The sequence below is a fragment of the Ursus arctos genome, unplaced genomic scaffold, assembly GCF_023065955.2.
Source record: "Ursus arctos isolate Adak ecotype North America unplaced genomic scaffold, UrsArc2.0 scaffold_19, whole genome shotgun sequence".
Classification (NCBI taxonomy): Eukaryota; Metazoa; Chordata; class Mammalia; order Carnivora; family Ursidae; genus Ursus; species Ursus arctos.
The window spans coordinates 49,785,997-49,798,540 of record NW_026622863.1 but is presented as its reverse complement, the minus strand read 5'-3'; the positions used below and the strand labels follow the sequence as shown (position 1 = coordinate 49,798,540).

Genomic DNA, 12,544 nt, shown 5'->3' with positions numbered 1-12,544 from the left:
CTCTCGTCTGACCTTACGCATCTCCGGCTTTAATTGCCACCCTCATTGCCTGGGTAATGGTGTGTTAATCACCACCTCCCTGGCTTACCTGAAAGTCAATTTTATTCGATAAAATCGTCAAAGTCCCACGGCAGGGGGAGTTCAAGACGTGTTGGCCTCACCTGTGCCCTGCTGGTGGGGCGTTCACTGCACCAGCCGTGGCGGGAGGCGCCTCCTTACTCCGCAGTGCAGGTGTGCAGGCGTGTGTCCTGCGCCCCGGGGCCAGGGACGTCCTTGGGTCTGTAAGGATGCTTCTCATGGCTCTTCGGTCCTGGCGGGGAGCTGGGGCTGCCGTGTTCATTGCGGGGACAGATGAGCGAGTGTGGTGGGTGACACACGCTTCAGTGCTCTGAAGCCGTTAGAAGCGGCGAACTAGGAGACTGAGCATCGTGGATGGACCCTCAAACTGTGATGCCGAGAAAAAATAAGAAATCAAAGAATTTACAGAAGCAACAGTGATTTTGAAAATATGTGTCTGTTTTAAGCCAGATACGTTCTGTCCAGCACACACACAGCCGTTGAGATGACGCCCGTGTAAGGCGGCGTATTTGTGGTTCCGCTTATGGACTGTGACCAGAGCGTATGAAAAGAAATTAACAATACATTCAGAGTGATATCTACGGCTAACACCCAGGCAGATCCGCTGAGACACAGCAAGACACTTGAGCATCCAGGGTGGTGGGAGGGGGGTGGATAGGGAGGGTGAGGAAGGAGATGGAGGGCCTTCCATGCACTGGTGGGAAGCGCTGTGTGGCTGGAGGAGAGAGCTTCTGGAACCTTCTGCTGGTGAAGGGCGAGCGGGGGCGGCTGGGGTGGGCTGGGCTCTGAGTCGCTGTCCCCTCCCCCGCTGCTGCAGATCCACGTCCTGGAAGGCGGGGAGGTGAAGATCTTCAGCAGGAATCAGGAAGACAATACCGGAAAGTACCCGGACATCATCAGCCGCATCCCCAAGGTCAGCGTCTGCCATGTGCTTTGCCCCTGGGAGGGGCTGCGGATACGGGTGCAGAGACCTGCGGCCCGTCCAGGCCAGCTGGGCGCGGCGGGTCTGTCCGACGGAGATCGGAGTGCCTTTGGCTGCAAGTGATGTAACAGCTTAAGCCCAGAGGCTTAAGCAGATGCTTTTTTTTTTCCCTCAAAGAAATCGGGGTGGGCGGCCCTAGCCTGGCTCAGCTGGGCACCGAAGTCCCCCAGAAGCCGTTCATTTCCATCTCTGCCCTCTGCTGTCCTTGGCTGGTCCCCTGATCTTCCCCAGACACTTCGGACAGAAAGGCGGGCAAGCGGGTCCAGCCTCGCACTGTCCCCTCCCCTGAGGAGACTAAATGCTCTGTGGACCTCCCCCCTCCCACCCCCCCAGCCGACTCTGGCTTGGAGTCAGCGTCCAGCACTGGGCCCCATGGTGCAGCAGTGACTGGAAAAGCCACAGTCTCACTCTGACAGGGAGAGGCGGTTGGGATGCCGGTGGAGGGAGCTGGCCTGTAGGTCAGCCCTGCAGTCGGAGTAGACCGGGGCGTCTCTGCTCCCGGGCATCTTGGACCTGTTTTGGGAGTCCTTGGTCAAACAGCCTTCCTTGCCTGCCCCTCGTTAATGAGGAAGCCGGCGCTTTCCCAGAGCCGCGAGGACAGACCTAACAGCAGATCACAGGCATTGGTGGAGCTCTTGTTAGCTGCCGGGCACTAGTGTTTCCAGTCGGTTTTACTGGATGTAATTTGTATGCAGCGTTCTGATTTTAGCGTGCGTGGTTTGGCGAGTTTGGGCAAGTTTATACACACCCACGTAAACGTAAGACATTTCCATGTCCAGATCACTCTATATTGTCCTGTGTTCTGTGCCAAGCTGCACCCCCATCCAGCTCCCATAGGCAACCAGCTTCCTGCGAGCGGTCTCCTCCAGTTCGGGGTCTTTTGTATCTGGCTGCTTTTGCTCGTTCATTGGGCAAGTGTTTCCTGGGCATCTGCTCTGTGCTGAGCCCTGTGCAGGAGGCTGGGGACTCAGCTTAGACAGGCTACACCCTGCTCGGGCCTAGCGGGGCAGGCAGATCTTCATTGGAGCGCCCCACTGCTGGCTCCATAGTTGTATGTGGAGACCTGAGCTCTGAAGGACCGCCATTCTGTGAGCCTCTGTAAGAGTCAGACTTGATCTAGGCCCGGTGTCAGCGAGCCAGGCCGCCACTGTGCGTGGCCCCAGATGAAGGGTGCCATCTGGTGGTGTGCCGCTGTGTTCCTTTGAGGGAAAAGAAGTCCTCCCCATGGAGGTGAAGAATAAGGACAGGCTTTCTAGAGTGATTAGCATGTGCAAAGGCCCTGTGGTTGAAGGGGCCTGGCCAATCCACAAAACGAGAGGCTAGCATGCTGGGGTGCAGAGTCTGAGAGAGCCTGGTAAGGTGAGGGAGGGCCAGGAGCTGACTTAGGAGAGCCCCCACAGCTTTGGGGAGCTGGGGATGATTTTTAGCACGGATGCAGTGCAATCAGATTTGGGGTTTGCTCAGAGCACCCAATTGCTTTGAGGAGAGGGGGTTAGCCACGAGGTCCGTGCAAGAGCAGGGAGACCAGTAGGACAATGTGGCCTCGGCTGGACTGGGCTCAGTGAGGTGGTGATCTGTGGGTGGCTTAGAGATTTCAGAGGGACAAGTTCGCAGGGAATTGACAAAGGCCACTAAGTTTCCAGCTTATGGGACCAAGTAAGAAGTCTCCGAAAAGTTTGTTTTTCCCCTCCTTGTGGGCGATGAGAAGATAATATTTATCCATACGTACATCGTCCCTGGATCTTGAGAGCTGTGGAAGGAAAAGAACATTTGTTTCTCTGGGCCTGTCTTTGGCCCTTATCCCCTACCTCTCAGTAGCCCTGGATCTCTCTCTTCACCTTTCAGATTAAACTCCCGTCAGTCACGTCCTTCATCCTAGACACAGAAGCTGTGGCTTGGGACCGGGAAAAGCAGCAGATCCAGCCATTCCAGGTGCTCACCACCCGCAAACGCAAGGTAGCCTCTGTCCCCCTCCGCTTCCTGCCATAGTCCCACACTTTCTCCTCTTCCTCCCAGCCCTGCCCCATCCCCAGAAGGACAGAGTGTCTGCTGGGATGCAGTTCTCGCTGCCTTTTACAGTGTGGCTGCCACGGTTCCAGCCATTGCATTCTCATCCCAGCATGCTAAAGACAAAGGAGGAAAGAGCCCTGTTCTATATCTCTGTTTTATCATGAAAGATCTGTTCCAGGAGCCCCCACAACCTGTGTCCCAGCAAACTTCTTTACCCTCATTGGCCAGACCCATGTCCCGTCAGCACCATTAGCTGCAAGGGAGGCTGGGAGAGCAAATATCTGACAGGGGAATGAGGTTGTCGGGATTAGTTGGGCGCCATCACGATGCAGAGCCCAGAGCCAGCAGCGTTGTCACCCTCATGGGTGCGTAGCCTACTGGCTGGAGAGAAGGGGAGAGTGGTAGGTGACAGGCGTCTGCCTGGGGCATGATGGGAGGCGCACCGACCATGCCCCCATCACCATCCCCCACCCCCGTTCTCCCTTCTGTCCCAACCCAGGAGGTGGACGCGGCAGAGATCCAGGTGCAGGTGTGTCTGTATGCCTTCGACCTCATCTACCTCAATGGAGAGGTGAGTTCCGGCTGCATGTCTGGGGGCGGATGGGGGCGCTGTGTGAGCTTGGGAGCCAGCAGTCTGAATGGCCACGCTCGGGCTGCGGTTCTCAAAGTGTGGTCCGAGGATCCCCGAAGGTGTCTCCAGGACCCTCTCGGGGGAGTCTGTGAGACCTTGAATGCAGACGCACATGTGAGAGCCCAGCTCCGTTAAAAGCCAGACATTAGGGGCATCTGGGTGGCTCAGTTGATTAAGTATCTGCCTTCAGCTCAGGTCATGATCCCAGAGTCCTGGGATCGAGCCCTGCATCAGGCTTCCTGCTCAGCAGGGAAGTCTGCTTCTCTCTCTCCCTCTGCCTGCCCCCTGCTTGAGTGTGCTCCTGCGCTCACTCTCTCTCTCTCTGTCTCTCAAATAAATAAATAAAATCTTAAAAAAAAAAAAAACCAGAGAGTAAAGAATTTGCAAAATGGTAATCTAATGCTCCCTCTTCTCACTAATTATTTTCTAATACAGGCACATTTCATAAAATATGTTGTTGGGTTCACATATTGGAGTTATTATTTTTAAATGAATTAATAAATGTCGAGATTTCTCATTTCTAACATAGCAAATATTAACATGTGATTTAATAGCTCATACATCGTCGTTACCCCAGTAAATATCCAGAGATGTAACCCACATACAGAGAAGCTCTCTGGAGTGAGTCCTTGGCACATTTCAAGAGCGTGAGGGGGTCCCGAGACTGGAAAGTTTGTGAACTGCTACTCCAGGGCATGAGTTAAGAATCTGGAGTCAGACCACCTGCCTTCACATTCCAGCTCTCCCTTCCTGGCTGTGTGGCCACAGATGAGTGACTCAGCCTCTCTGAGTCTCTGATTCCTTATCACTACTAGGATCAGTCACCACCTTTATTCCAGAGTCTTCCCTTAGGAGAGTCTCAGAGTGAATCTAGACTCAGAATGAATGAGTTTGGGGCTGTCGAGACAAGCTCCATCCCGTTGCAGAAATGGGACAGAACAGAAGGAGTGAGTTCCCTGTCTCAGGAAGCATCCCACCTCAGCCTGCTGGAGGAGAGCCACGCCTCCCCTGGGGAAGGATGAGCGAGAGCTAGGTGACTTCCTTCCCTCGCCTGCCTGATGGTTTGTAAGAACAAGGCTTCCTGGGGCGCCTGGGTGGCACAGCGGTTAAGCGTCTGCCTTCGGCTCAGGGCGTGATCCCGGCGTTATGGGATCGAGCCCCACATCAGGCTCCTCCACTATGAGCCTGCTTCTTCCTCTTCCACTCCCCCTGCTTGTGTTCCTGCTCTCGCTGGCTGTCTCTATGTCTGTCAAATAAATAAATAAAATCTTTAAAAAAAAAAAAAAAAGAACAAGGCTTCCTGCCAAATTCAGCTCTGACTCGGCTTGCATGATTTCCAGCAGGGCCGTGCCTGACCATCAGGAGTGTGTACAGAACATGAAAGGGTGTGGTTAATCAGATCACAAAGAGTAGATTAACTTCCAGAAGGTTCGTGAGTCTGTTTTGCAGTATAAGGCAAGCAGTGCTTTCCCACGAGTGGATTCGCTCTCACTCAGGGCTCGGCAGACGAAAGCATACGGGCCTAATCTGTCTCGGCCTTTGTTGTCTGTAAAGAACGTAACCACGCACCCATCCCCTTCCTTCTGCCCGACAGCCCGCGGGTGAGCGGTTGCGACAGAGCCCAAGTGGCCCACGGAGCCAAGAATGTTTACTGTCTGGTTCTTTGTGGGACAGGGTTGCTGACCCCCGGATTAAAATGGAAAGCAGCCTCTCAGAAACACATTTATATCGTACCCCTGTGGTCGCCAGCTTCCTTCTGGCTCTGTTCAGCCCGTGTTGAACGAGGGACCGTAGCCACAATCACACGAGTCCGTTCCAGTCTCCAGCCCCCTTGCTGCTCTTGACCTGCCCTTGAAATCGGTCCTTTTAGTTCTCAAAATCCTTGCGCGGGCGTGGGTCCTCCCTGTTGGGCCGTTCTGTCAGGAGCTGCGTGGTGGCAGGTGACGCAGGGCCTCCTGTCTCTCCTGAGCTCGGGCTTCTCCTCCATGGTGATGTCCCTTCCTCTCTCTCTTCCTGCCCTCCCCTTCACCGCCAGTCCCTGGTGCGTGAGCCGCTTTCCCGACGCCGGCAGCTGCTCCGGGAGAATTTCGTGGAGACGGAGGGCGAGTTTGTCTTTGCCGCCTCCCTGGACACCAAGGACACAGACCAGATCGCCGAGTTCTTGGAGCAGTCTGTGAAAGGTGAGGGGGTCTGGGGCGGGCCGCTGTGTGTACTCTGCCCTCCCACCCGCCCCAGCCCCCATGATTTCACCGGAAGCCTGTGGCTCCGGCCACCTGGCTTCACAAAGGCCACTCATCCGTGTCTCCCTCAGACTCCTGCGAGGGGCTCATGGTGAAAACCCTGGACGTCAACGCCACCTACGAGATCGCCAAGAGATCGCACAACTGGCTCAAGGTCAGCCGCCCCGGCCGCCCTTCCCACATCCGGCAATCTTTCCTTCCGGGTTTCCAGTCCCCACCTCGCCCGCCCGTAGTGAGTGCAGGAGCCTTTCTCAGCCCCTGCCGCCTCCCAGTCCAGCAAGCCTGGGACCGCCCCTCTGCACGCCCTCGGTGATGGATTCACCAGCAATCAGTTGAGAGCTGCCCCGGCCCGAGCACCTGAGAAACTAGATGAGGTTTCTGTTCTCTGAGCTTGCCCTCTGTGTCGAGTGGGGCCGGTAGGAAAGGAGTCAGCCAGGACATAAACGAGGTGACGTCAGGGTGACAAGCATTGCAAAGAAAGCAAGTCAAGTCAGGGGCCAGCAGTGATCTTAGAGTGCTCTGGTCATGGGGAAAGGCCTCTCTAGAGCTGATGCTTGGGTCGAGATGCAGATGACAGGAAAGAGTCAGCCATGTGGAGATCTGGGACAGGGCACCTAGGAGAAGGGGGGGCAGCAGGTGCAAAGGCCCTGAGGTCAGAACAAGCTTCACGTGTGCAGGGAGCAGGGTGATTGTGGTGTGAGGTGAGGTCAGGGTGCAGAGCAGGTCTCAGATCACATCGTGCCTTGAGGGTCGTTGTAAAATATTCTGGGTTTTACCTTAAGAGTTTTGAGAAGCCAGTGGAGGTTTTAGGCAGGAAGTCCCATTTTGCACAAGAGATCTGGCAGGCCGTGAATGGGGGATGTTTGGGGGTGGAGGGGCGGTGCTGGGCAGAGCGGGAGTCTGCGGGCAGGAGGCTTGCCTGGAGAGGGGCGGGAGGACTGCAGCAGGAGACGAGCCGGAGTGGAGCCGGCTGGGTTTCTTGGGTGTGTGTTAGCGGCCTGTGGTCTTTTACCCCCAGACCATCAGCAGCTGGGAGGGTATGAGCGTTTCCTGTCTTAGGACACTTTCCCTGCCGCATCCCCAAGGCCGAGCTCCTGCCTGACACTTAGTTAATGTTCCTGGAACAAACGATGAATGTTCTGCATGTGAAGGAGTGAGTGGAATATGTTTCCATCCCGAGGGAAAGGGGGGAACCCAAGAGGGACCCCCAAGGTCTCCTTCTTCCCTGTCCCCACAGTCCCACCGGCTCTTCCCAGTTTGGTCGTCTCTTTCCCATTCACTCTGGAAATCCAGAAGGTCCTCCCGGGTCCAGCCTCAGCCGGTGGCCGTCCTCCGTTTTCTCTACGGGAGCACTCCTTAGACTCACCCCAACCCCTGCTCCACCCCCCGATGTGCCTCCAGCAGCGAGGTCCGCACCTCGGCAGCGCCCCCTCACCTCCTGCCTTCCCTCCCCAGCTGAAGAAGGATTACCTCGATGGTGTGGGCGACACCCTGGACCTCGTGGTGATCGGCGCCTACCTGGGCCGTGGCAAGCGGGCGGGCCGCTACGGGGGCTTCCTGCTGGCCGCCTACGATGAGGAGAGTGAGGAGCTCCAGGCCATATGCAAGGTGCTGGGAGGCAGGAGGGAAGTAGATTCCACTCCACCTGGGGGAGTGGTGGGGCGGGGGCAGGGGGCGCTGAACCAAGAGGCTGTCATGTCTTGTGTAGGATTTTTTTTTCCTAGTTTTTTTCCTAGTTTTTCCTAGTTTTTTTGCTTTTTCCGATCCTGTAAGTGACTCTTGCTTCACATAGAGAAATGCACTATCATAAAAAGTTGTAAGGAAGCTACGTCAGGAATTGAGTTCAGCTGCAGATGACAGTGGCTTATGAGAAATTTATTTTTCTCTCCTGTAATGAGAAGTCTGAAGTGGGGACAGGCCGCTGGCTCTCCCGATGTCACTGGGAACCCAGGCTTCTCTCCCCACATAGAGGTTTCGTCATGTGCTTCGGACCTCATCTTCATAATGTGGCTGCAGGAGCTCCAGCCATCATGGCCATGCACACTCCAAGCAGCAGGAAGGAGGAAGGTTGCGAGGGATGTGCCACCTGCATCAGCCTCAGGCAGTGAGCAGCTTCTGTGGCTTGGGTCGGAATTTTGCTCCATGCCCCCCCCCCCCCAGCCACAGGGGTGCCTGGAAAATGTAGTGGTTTTGGTTTTCGTTTAAAGCTATGCACACTGTTGATCCAACAAACGTGAGGCTTTTGCCACAGAAGCAGGTAAACAGTTACCCACAATTCCAGTGCCTAGAGGTAACCACTAGTAAAATTTGTGGGAAGCTGTGATCTTTGTATTTCAGGAGTTTTTTCCCCCCTGCTTTTTCGTCTATAAATACTGTGTTTTAAATACCGTCAGATACACTTAAGTAACATAGTGATAAAAAAACACTGCAGAGCGTTTGCCCTTGTCCTCAGGACTTTCAGAAGCACAACTTGAATGTGTTAAGCTTAAAAATAAAATGGTCTGTTATTTTACCAGCAAAAATGGGTTTATTCAGAAATAGCAGAGAATTGCCGTTTGGGATGTGAAAGCTGTGGCGAAACTGTAAGCTCATCCCACAAGGGAGAGGGATGTGATTTTATGGAGAAGCAGGAGGCAGTGGGAGGGGTTGTTTTGAACAAAAGTGCACTGGAACAAAAGCAGCAGTCCGGGGGAGGACGGTTCCTCGGGGCTGAGTTGCTGGGGTGGTCACTGTCTCGTAGGAGATCAAAGTCCATCTTCCCTGGTGGGGGCCTGGCACGGACCCTTCCCGCGGGGGCTGCTGCTGTGGGAGCCCAGCACGGAGGCTTGGGATGGCCCCTGTGATGGCTGATTCTTCCTGTAACCGACGGTTACGGGGCGTCCCTCTGCTAGCCTCTGACTCGTCCTTAGTGACATTGTCCAGAATTTTTCACAAATGCTTGTGGAAAAGAGTTTTCAAAAAGATGTGTGTGCCGCGTGTCCTGGACCAGCTCCCTGTGGCTGGATGGTTCCCTCGCGGCCAGCATTGTTCTTACGAGGAAATCCACACGGTACACGGTGCTTATTGGCCCAGGTGACCCGTGACAGAGGTGGTTTTAACCATTCGCGAGTCCCGCAGGGCACCAGTCCGGCACCAGCTTGCTCTGTTTACCCAGAACAGTTTTCTGAAAGAGCTCTCTGCCAGAGAAACTATTGAAGGCCCTCGATTCAAAAGGGGCTTTCCGGTGGGCACTTTGTATCCGTGGGTCGAAGACGTGCATCGTGCTGCATTTGCCGGCAGCGAATTCTTGTTAGGCTTGACGATGTGGGGAGGGGAGGGAAAAAGCCTCGACGGCGTGGAGATTGGAGAGGACTGCCCGTTCTGGGGCAGGTGGGATGCGGGGGAGCCCAAGGGAGCGACATCAGGGCCAGGGGGACGGAGCAGAAGGAGCGAGGGGAAGGAATGAGGGCTCAAAGCAAGGGCAGCAGGTGGGCGGGGGAGGGGGGGTGCCCCTGGGAGAGGTGTTCCCCATTCGGGCTCTGCGCCCAGCACCCCATACTACTTCCTCTGTGGGTTCTGGTTCAGCGGGGGGAGGGTGGGGGTCTCCTGTAGGCACAAATCTAGGTCCTCGGTGGCGGGGGCGGGGGGGGTGCATGCCCGGCCACAGGCCGCATCTCTGACCTGCGCTGTCCTCCCCGCAGCTCGGAACTGGCTTCAGTGACGAGGAGCTGGAGGAGCATTACCGGAAGCTGCAGGTGCGCGGCCCACTCTGTGCGTGCGGGGCTCTGGGCCTTCAGCGGCCGGTGGGGCTGGCTCGGGAGCCCCACGTGTCCACGTTCAAGCCCCGGCTCTACCAGCTGCTAGCGCGTAACGTGGGTCAGGGAGCCTCGGCTTCCACTGCGAGGGGACGAGTCATGGGGAGAGCACCATCGCAGAGGTCCCTGAGTCGGCCGAGTGAAGCCCGACGGCTGGGGAAGCCCCTAGTAATTGGGAGTGTTTGTGGCACAGTCACGGGTGTTTTGGGGGTACGACTCCCATTCCTGTGTGTTGGCGTCTCTGTCTGTGACATTCTTTGGTTCTGTCTCTCTCTGTGGCTCTCTGGCTCGTTTCTTCCCTTCATTCCCCCTCATCCCTGCCCAGGCTCTTACGTTTAAGGCATCCCTGTGTCGCCGTCTATCTCCGTCCCCCATTTTCCTTTCGACCCCCCAATCCCTAGCTTTGACTTTGAGACCCGAGACCCTCTCCTCCTCACACCGCTGCTGTTTTCTGCAGGCCCTGGTGCTGCCCACCCCACGCCCCTACGTCCGGGCAGACGGGGCTGTGGCCCCCGACCACTGGCTGGACCCCAGCGCCGTATGGGAGGTGAAATGTGCCGATCTGTCCCTGTCCCCCATCTACCCTGCTGCCCGCGGCCTGGTGAGTAGGGGGACTGCGGGGCTCCAGGCAGTAGGAGGGACCCGGGGCCCACCTTTCAAATGGGAGATGGGGAGCAGGGGATCGTGGAGCCCTTGCCTGTGCTCCGGGCTGATAGTAACTGGGAAAGCTTGAGGTCACATTTTATTTGGATGTCAGATAATGGGGTCAAAGTCTCAATCAAAAAAAAAAAAGAAAGAAATTCCCCAGGTGTAGAAAGTAAACAGTGAAATTGTTTCCTTTAATACCATAGTCTCACATTCGGCTCCTCAGTGATTTTTGAAAACACAGGTCTTTGGAGTAAAAGCTTAGGACACTTCCTCCTGGGCAGTGACGTCTTTGTCAACCGTAATTCATTTTCACGCTACCAAGTTTTAAAATTCCCGGGCTGATCTCTCTGACCAGTGACTCAGCCCTCAGTGCTGGCTAGAGGGTCAGCCCGGTGCTGGGGCAGCTCTCGCTTTCTCCTCCGGAACAGAAATCTTGAATTAAAAATGTGCTTCCTTTGCGATTCCTCCTGACGCTTCAAAATCTAGCTAGCATGTGCTTTTCTGATTGGGAGTGGACTTCCGTTTAAAGGCAGAACTCATACTTATTTAAATTTTTTTAAGATTTACTTAGTTGCAGGAGAGAGAGCGAGCGCGGGTGGGGGAGGAAGGGGCCGGGGGAGAGAATCTCAGGCAGACTCAGTTCTGAGCGCAGAGCTCGACCTCCCGACCCCAAGATCATGGCCTGAGCTGAAACCAAGAGTTGGCCACTCAGCCGACTGAGCCGACAGTCAGGGTCCCCTGGTGACAAGTGGCAGGAGCAGCACAGAGTGTCCCCAGCATACAGCTGAGGAAGTAGAGCCCGGGAGCAGGGGTCACGGGGCCGGGGTCACACAGCCCCTGAGTTGGGAGCTGGGATTTGAACCCTGCTGTCTGGTTCTCGAACCTACACCCTGTCTTTGCTGCCCTGCGTCTCGGCCTTGAGGGTAATAATAGAACAACAGCCTAGATCACTGCTATTTTTCTGGCATTTCTTAAGCACTTATTATGCTCCAGGTACAGTCATAAGCACTTTATCCCCTTATTTAGTCTTTTTTTTTTTTTTAAGATTTTATTTATTTATTTTTTGTGAGAGAGAGAGAGTGTGAGCACGAGTGGGGGAGGCAGGGGCAGAGGGAGAAGCAGACTCCCCACTGAGCAGGGAGCCTGATGCGGGACTCGATCCCAGGACCCCGGGGTCGTGACCTGAGCCGAAGGCAGACGCTTCACTGACTGAGCCCCCCAGGCGCCCTCCCTTATTTAATCTTGATGACCCGTTGCTTGGCCCCATTGTATAGATCAGGAAACCAAGGCCGGAGGGGCCGGCGCGGAGAGGAGACCCGGGCCGGGGACCTGCTGCCGTGAGCGGCCTGTGAGCTAGACCAGCGGGGTCTCCCTCCTCGCCCCCTCCCCCAGGTTGATGGTGAGAAGGGGATCTCCCTTCGCTTCCCTCGGTTTATCCGCGTCCGTGAAGACAAGAAGCCGGAGGAGGCCACCACCAGTGCCCAGGTGAGGCCTCAGCCGGGGTGGGCTTGCCCGGCCGGACCAGCTTCTCGGTGGCGGATTCTGGAACTGAGGTGGGGAGCCTTGGGGCTTCTGACCACCCGCCCTCCACCCGCTCTCCTCAGGTGGCCTCTCTGTACAGGAAGCAGAGTCAGATTCAAAACCAGCAGGGCGCAGACTTGGACTCCGACTCGGAAGATTTCTACTAGGCTCCCGCCCGCCCAGGGGCTGCGGGCAGGGGTGGCAGAGGTGGGGACATGGGGTGTCCTGTTGCCCAGCAAACCTGGTGTTGCGTCCGTGTGGGGTTTGCAGTATCACGGGTGTGTGTGTGTATGCGTGTGTGAGGGGATGGGTTAAGCAGGGTCTGGGATTTATTTGCTCATTTTTTTCAATAAATAATTATTGAACACCCAGTGCTGTGTCAGGGTGTGTGCTGGGCTCTGGGGGTACAGCCCCAGGAGCTCCCGCGTGGGTGGCATGCCAGCACCTTCCCGTAGAATTCTCTGCGGCGCTGGAAACATCTGCATCCACGCCGGGAAGTAGGACGGCCACCAGCCACAGGCGGCCAGCGCACCTGACAACAGATATGGTACATATTTTATTTTATTTTCATGAATTTTCCTGTAAGCAGCCACATGCGGTTAGTGGCAATGGTAGGGGACAGTGGTGGCCTAGACCATGA

At 55.8% G+C, this 12,544-nt stretch overlaps 1 protein-coding gene across 3 annotated transcripts in view; it reads left to right on the top strand.

Annotated features, from left to right (window-relative positions):
* LIG1 (DNA ligase 1) overlaps positions 1-12,275 on the top strand; it is a 35,093-nt gene extending 22,818 nt beyond the window's left edge. For 2 of the 3 annotated variants that reach the window (XM_026481940.4, XM_026481939.4), the window contains exons 19-28: positions 896-991; positions 2,906-3,016; positions 3,570-3,641; positions 5,737-5,881; positions 6,013-6,095; positions 7,397-7,549; positions 9,622-9,675; positions 10,193-10,336; positions 11,776-11,868; positions 11,988-12,275. In XM_026481940.4, the coding sequence (XP_026337725.1) occupies positions 896-991; positions 2,906-3,016; positions 3,570-3,641; positions 5,737-5,881; positions 6,013-6,095; positions 7,397-7,549; positions 9,622-9,675; positions 10,193-10,336; positions 11,776-11,868; positions 11,988-12,071 (1,035 nt within the window). In that variant the 3' untranslated portion in view covers positions 12,072-12,275. The remainder of the gene's footprint in view (positions 1-895; positions 992-2,905; positions 3,017-3,569; positions 3,642-5,736; positions 5,882-6,012; positions 6,096-7,396; positions 7,550-9,621; positions 9,676-10,192; positions 10,337-11,775; positions 11,869-11,987) is intronic. The other variant, XM_048224007.2, reaches the window with a different exon arrangement.
* The last annotated feature ends 269 nt before the right edge of the window (positions 12,276-12,544 follow it).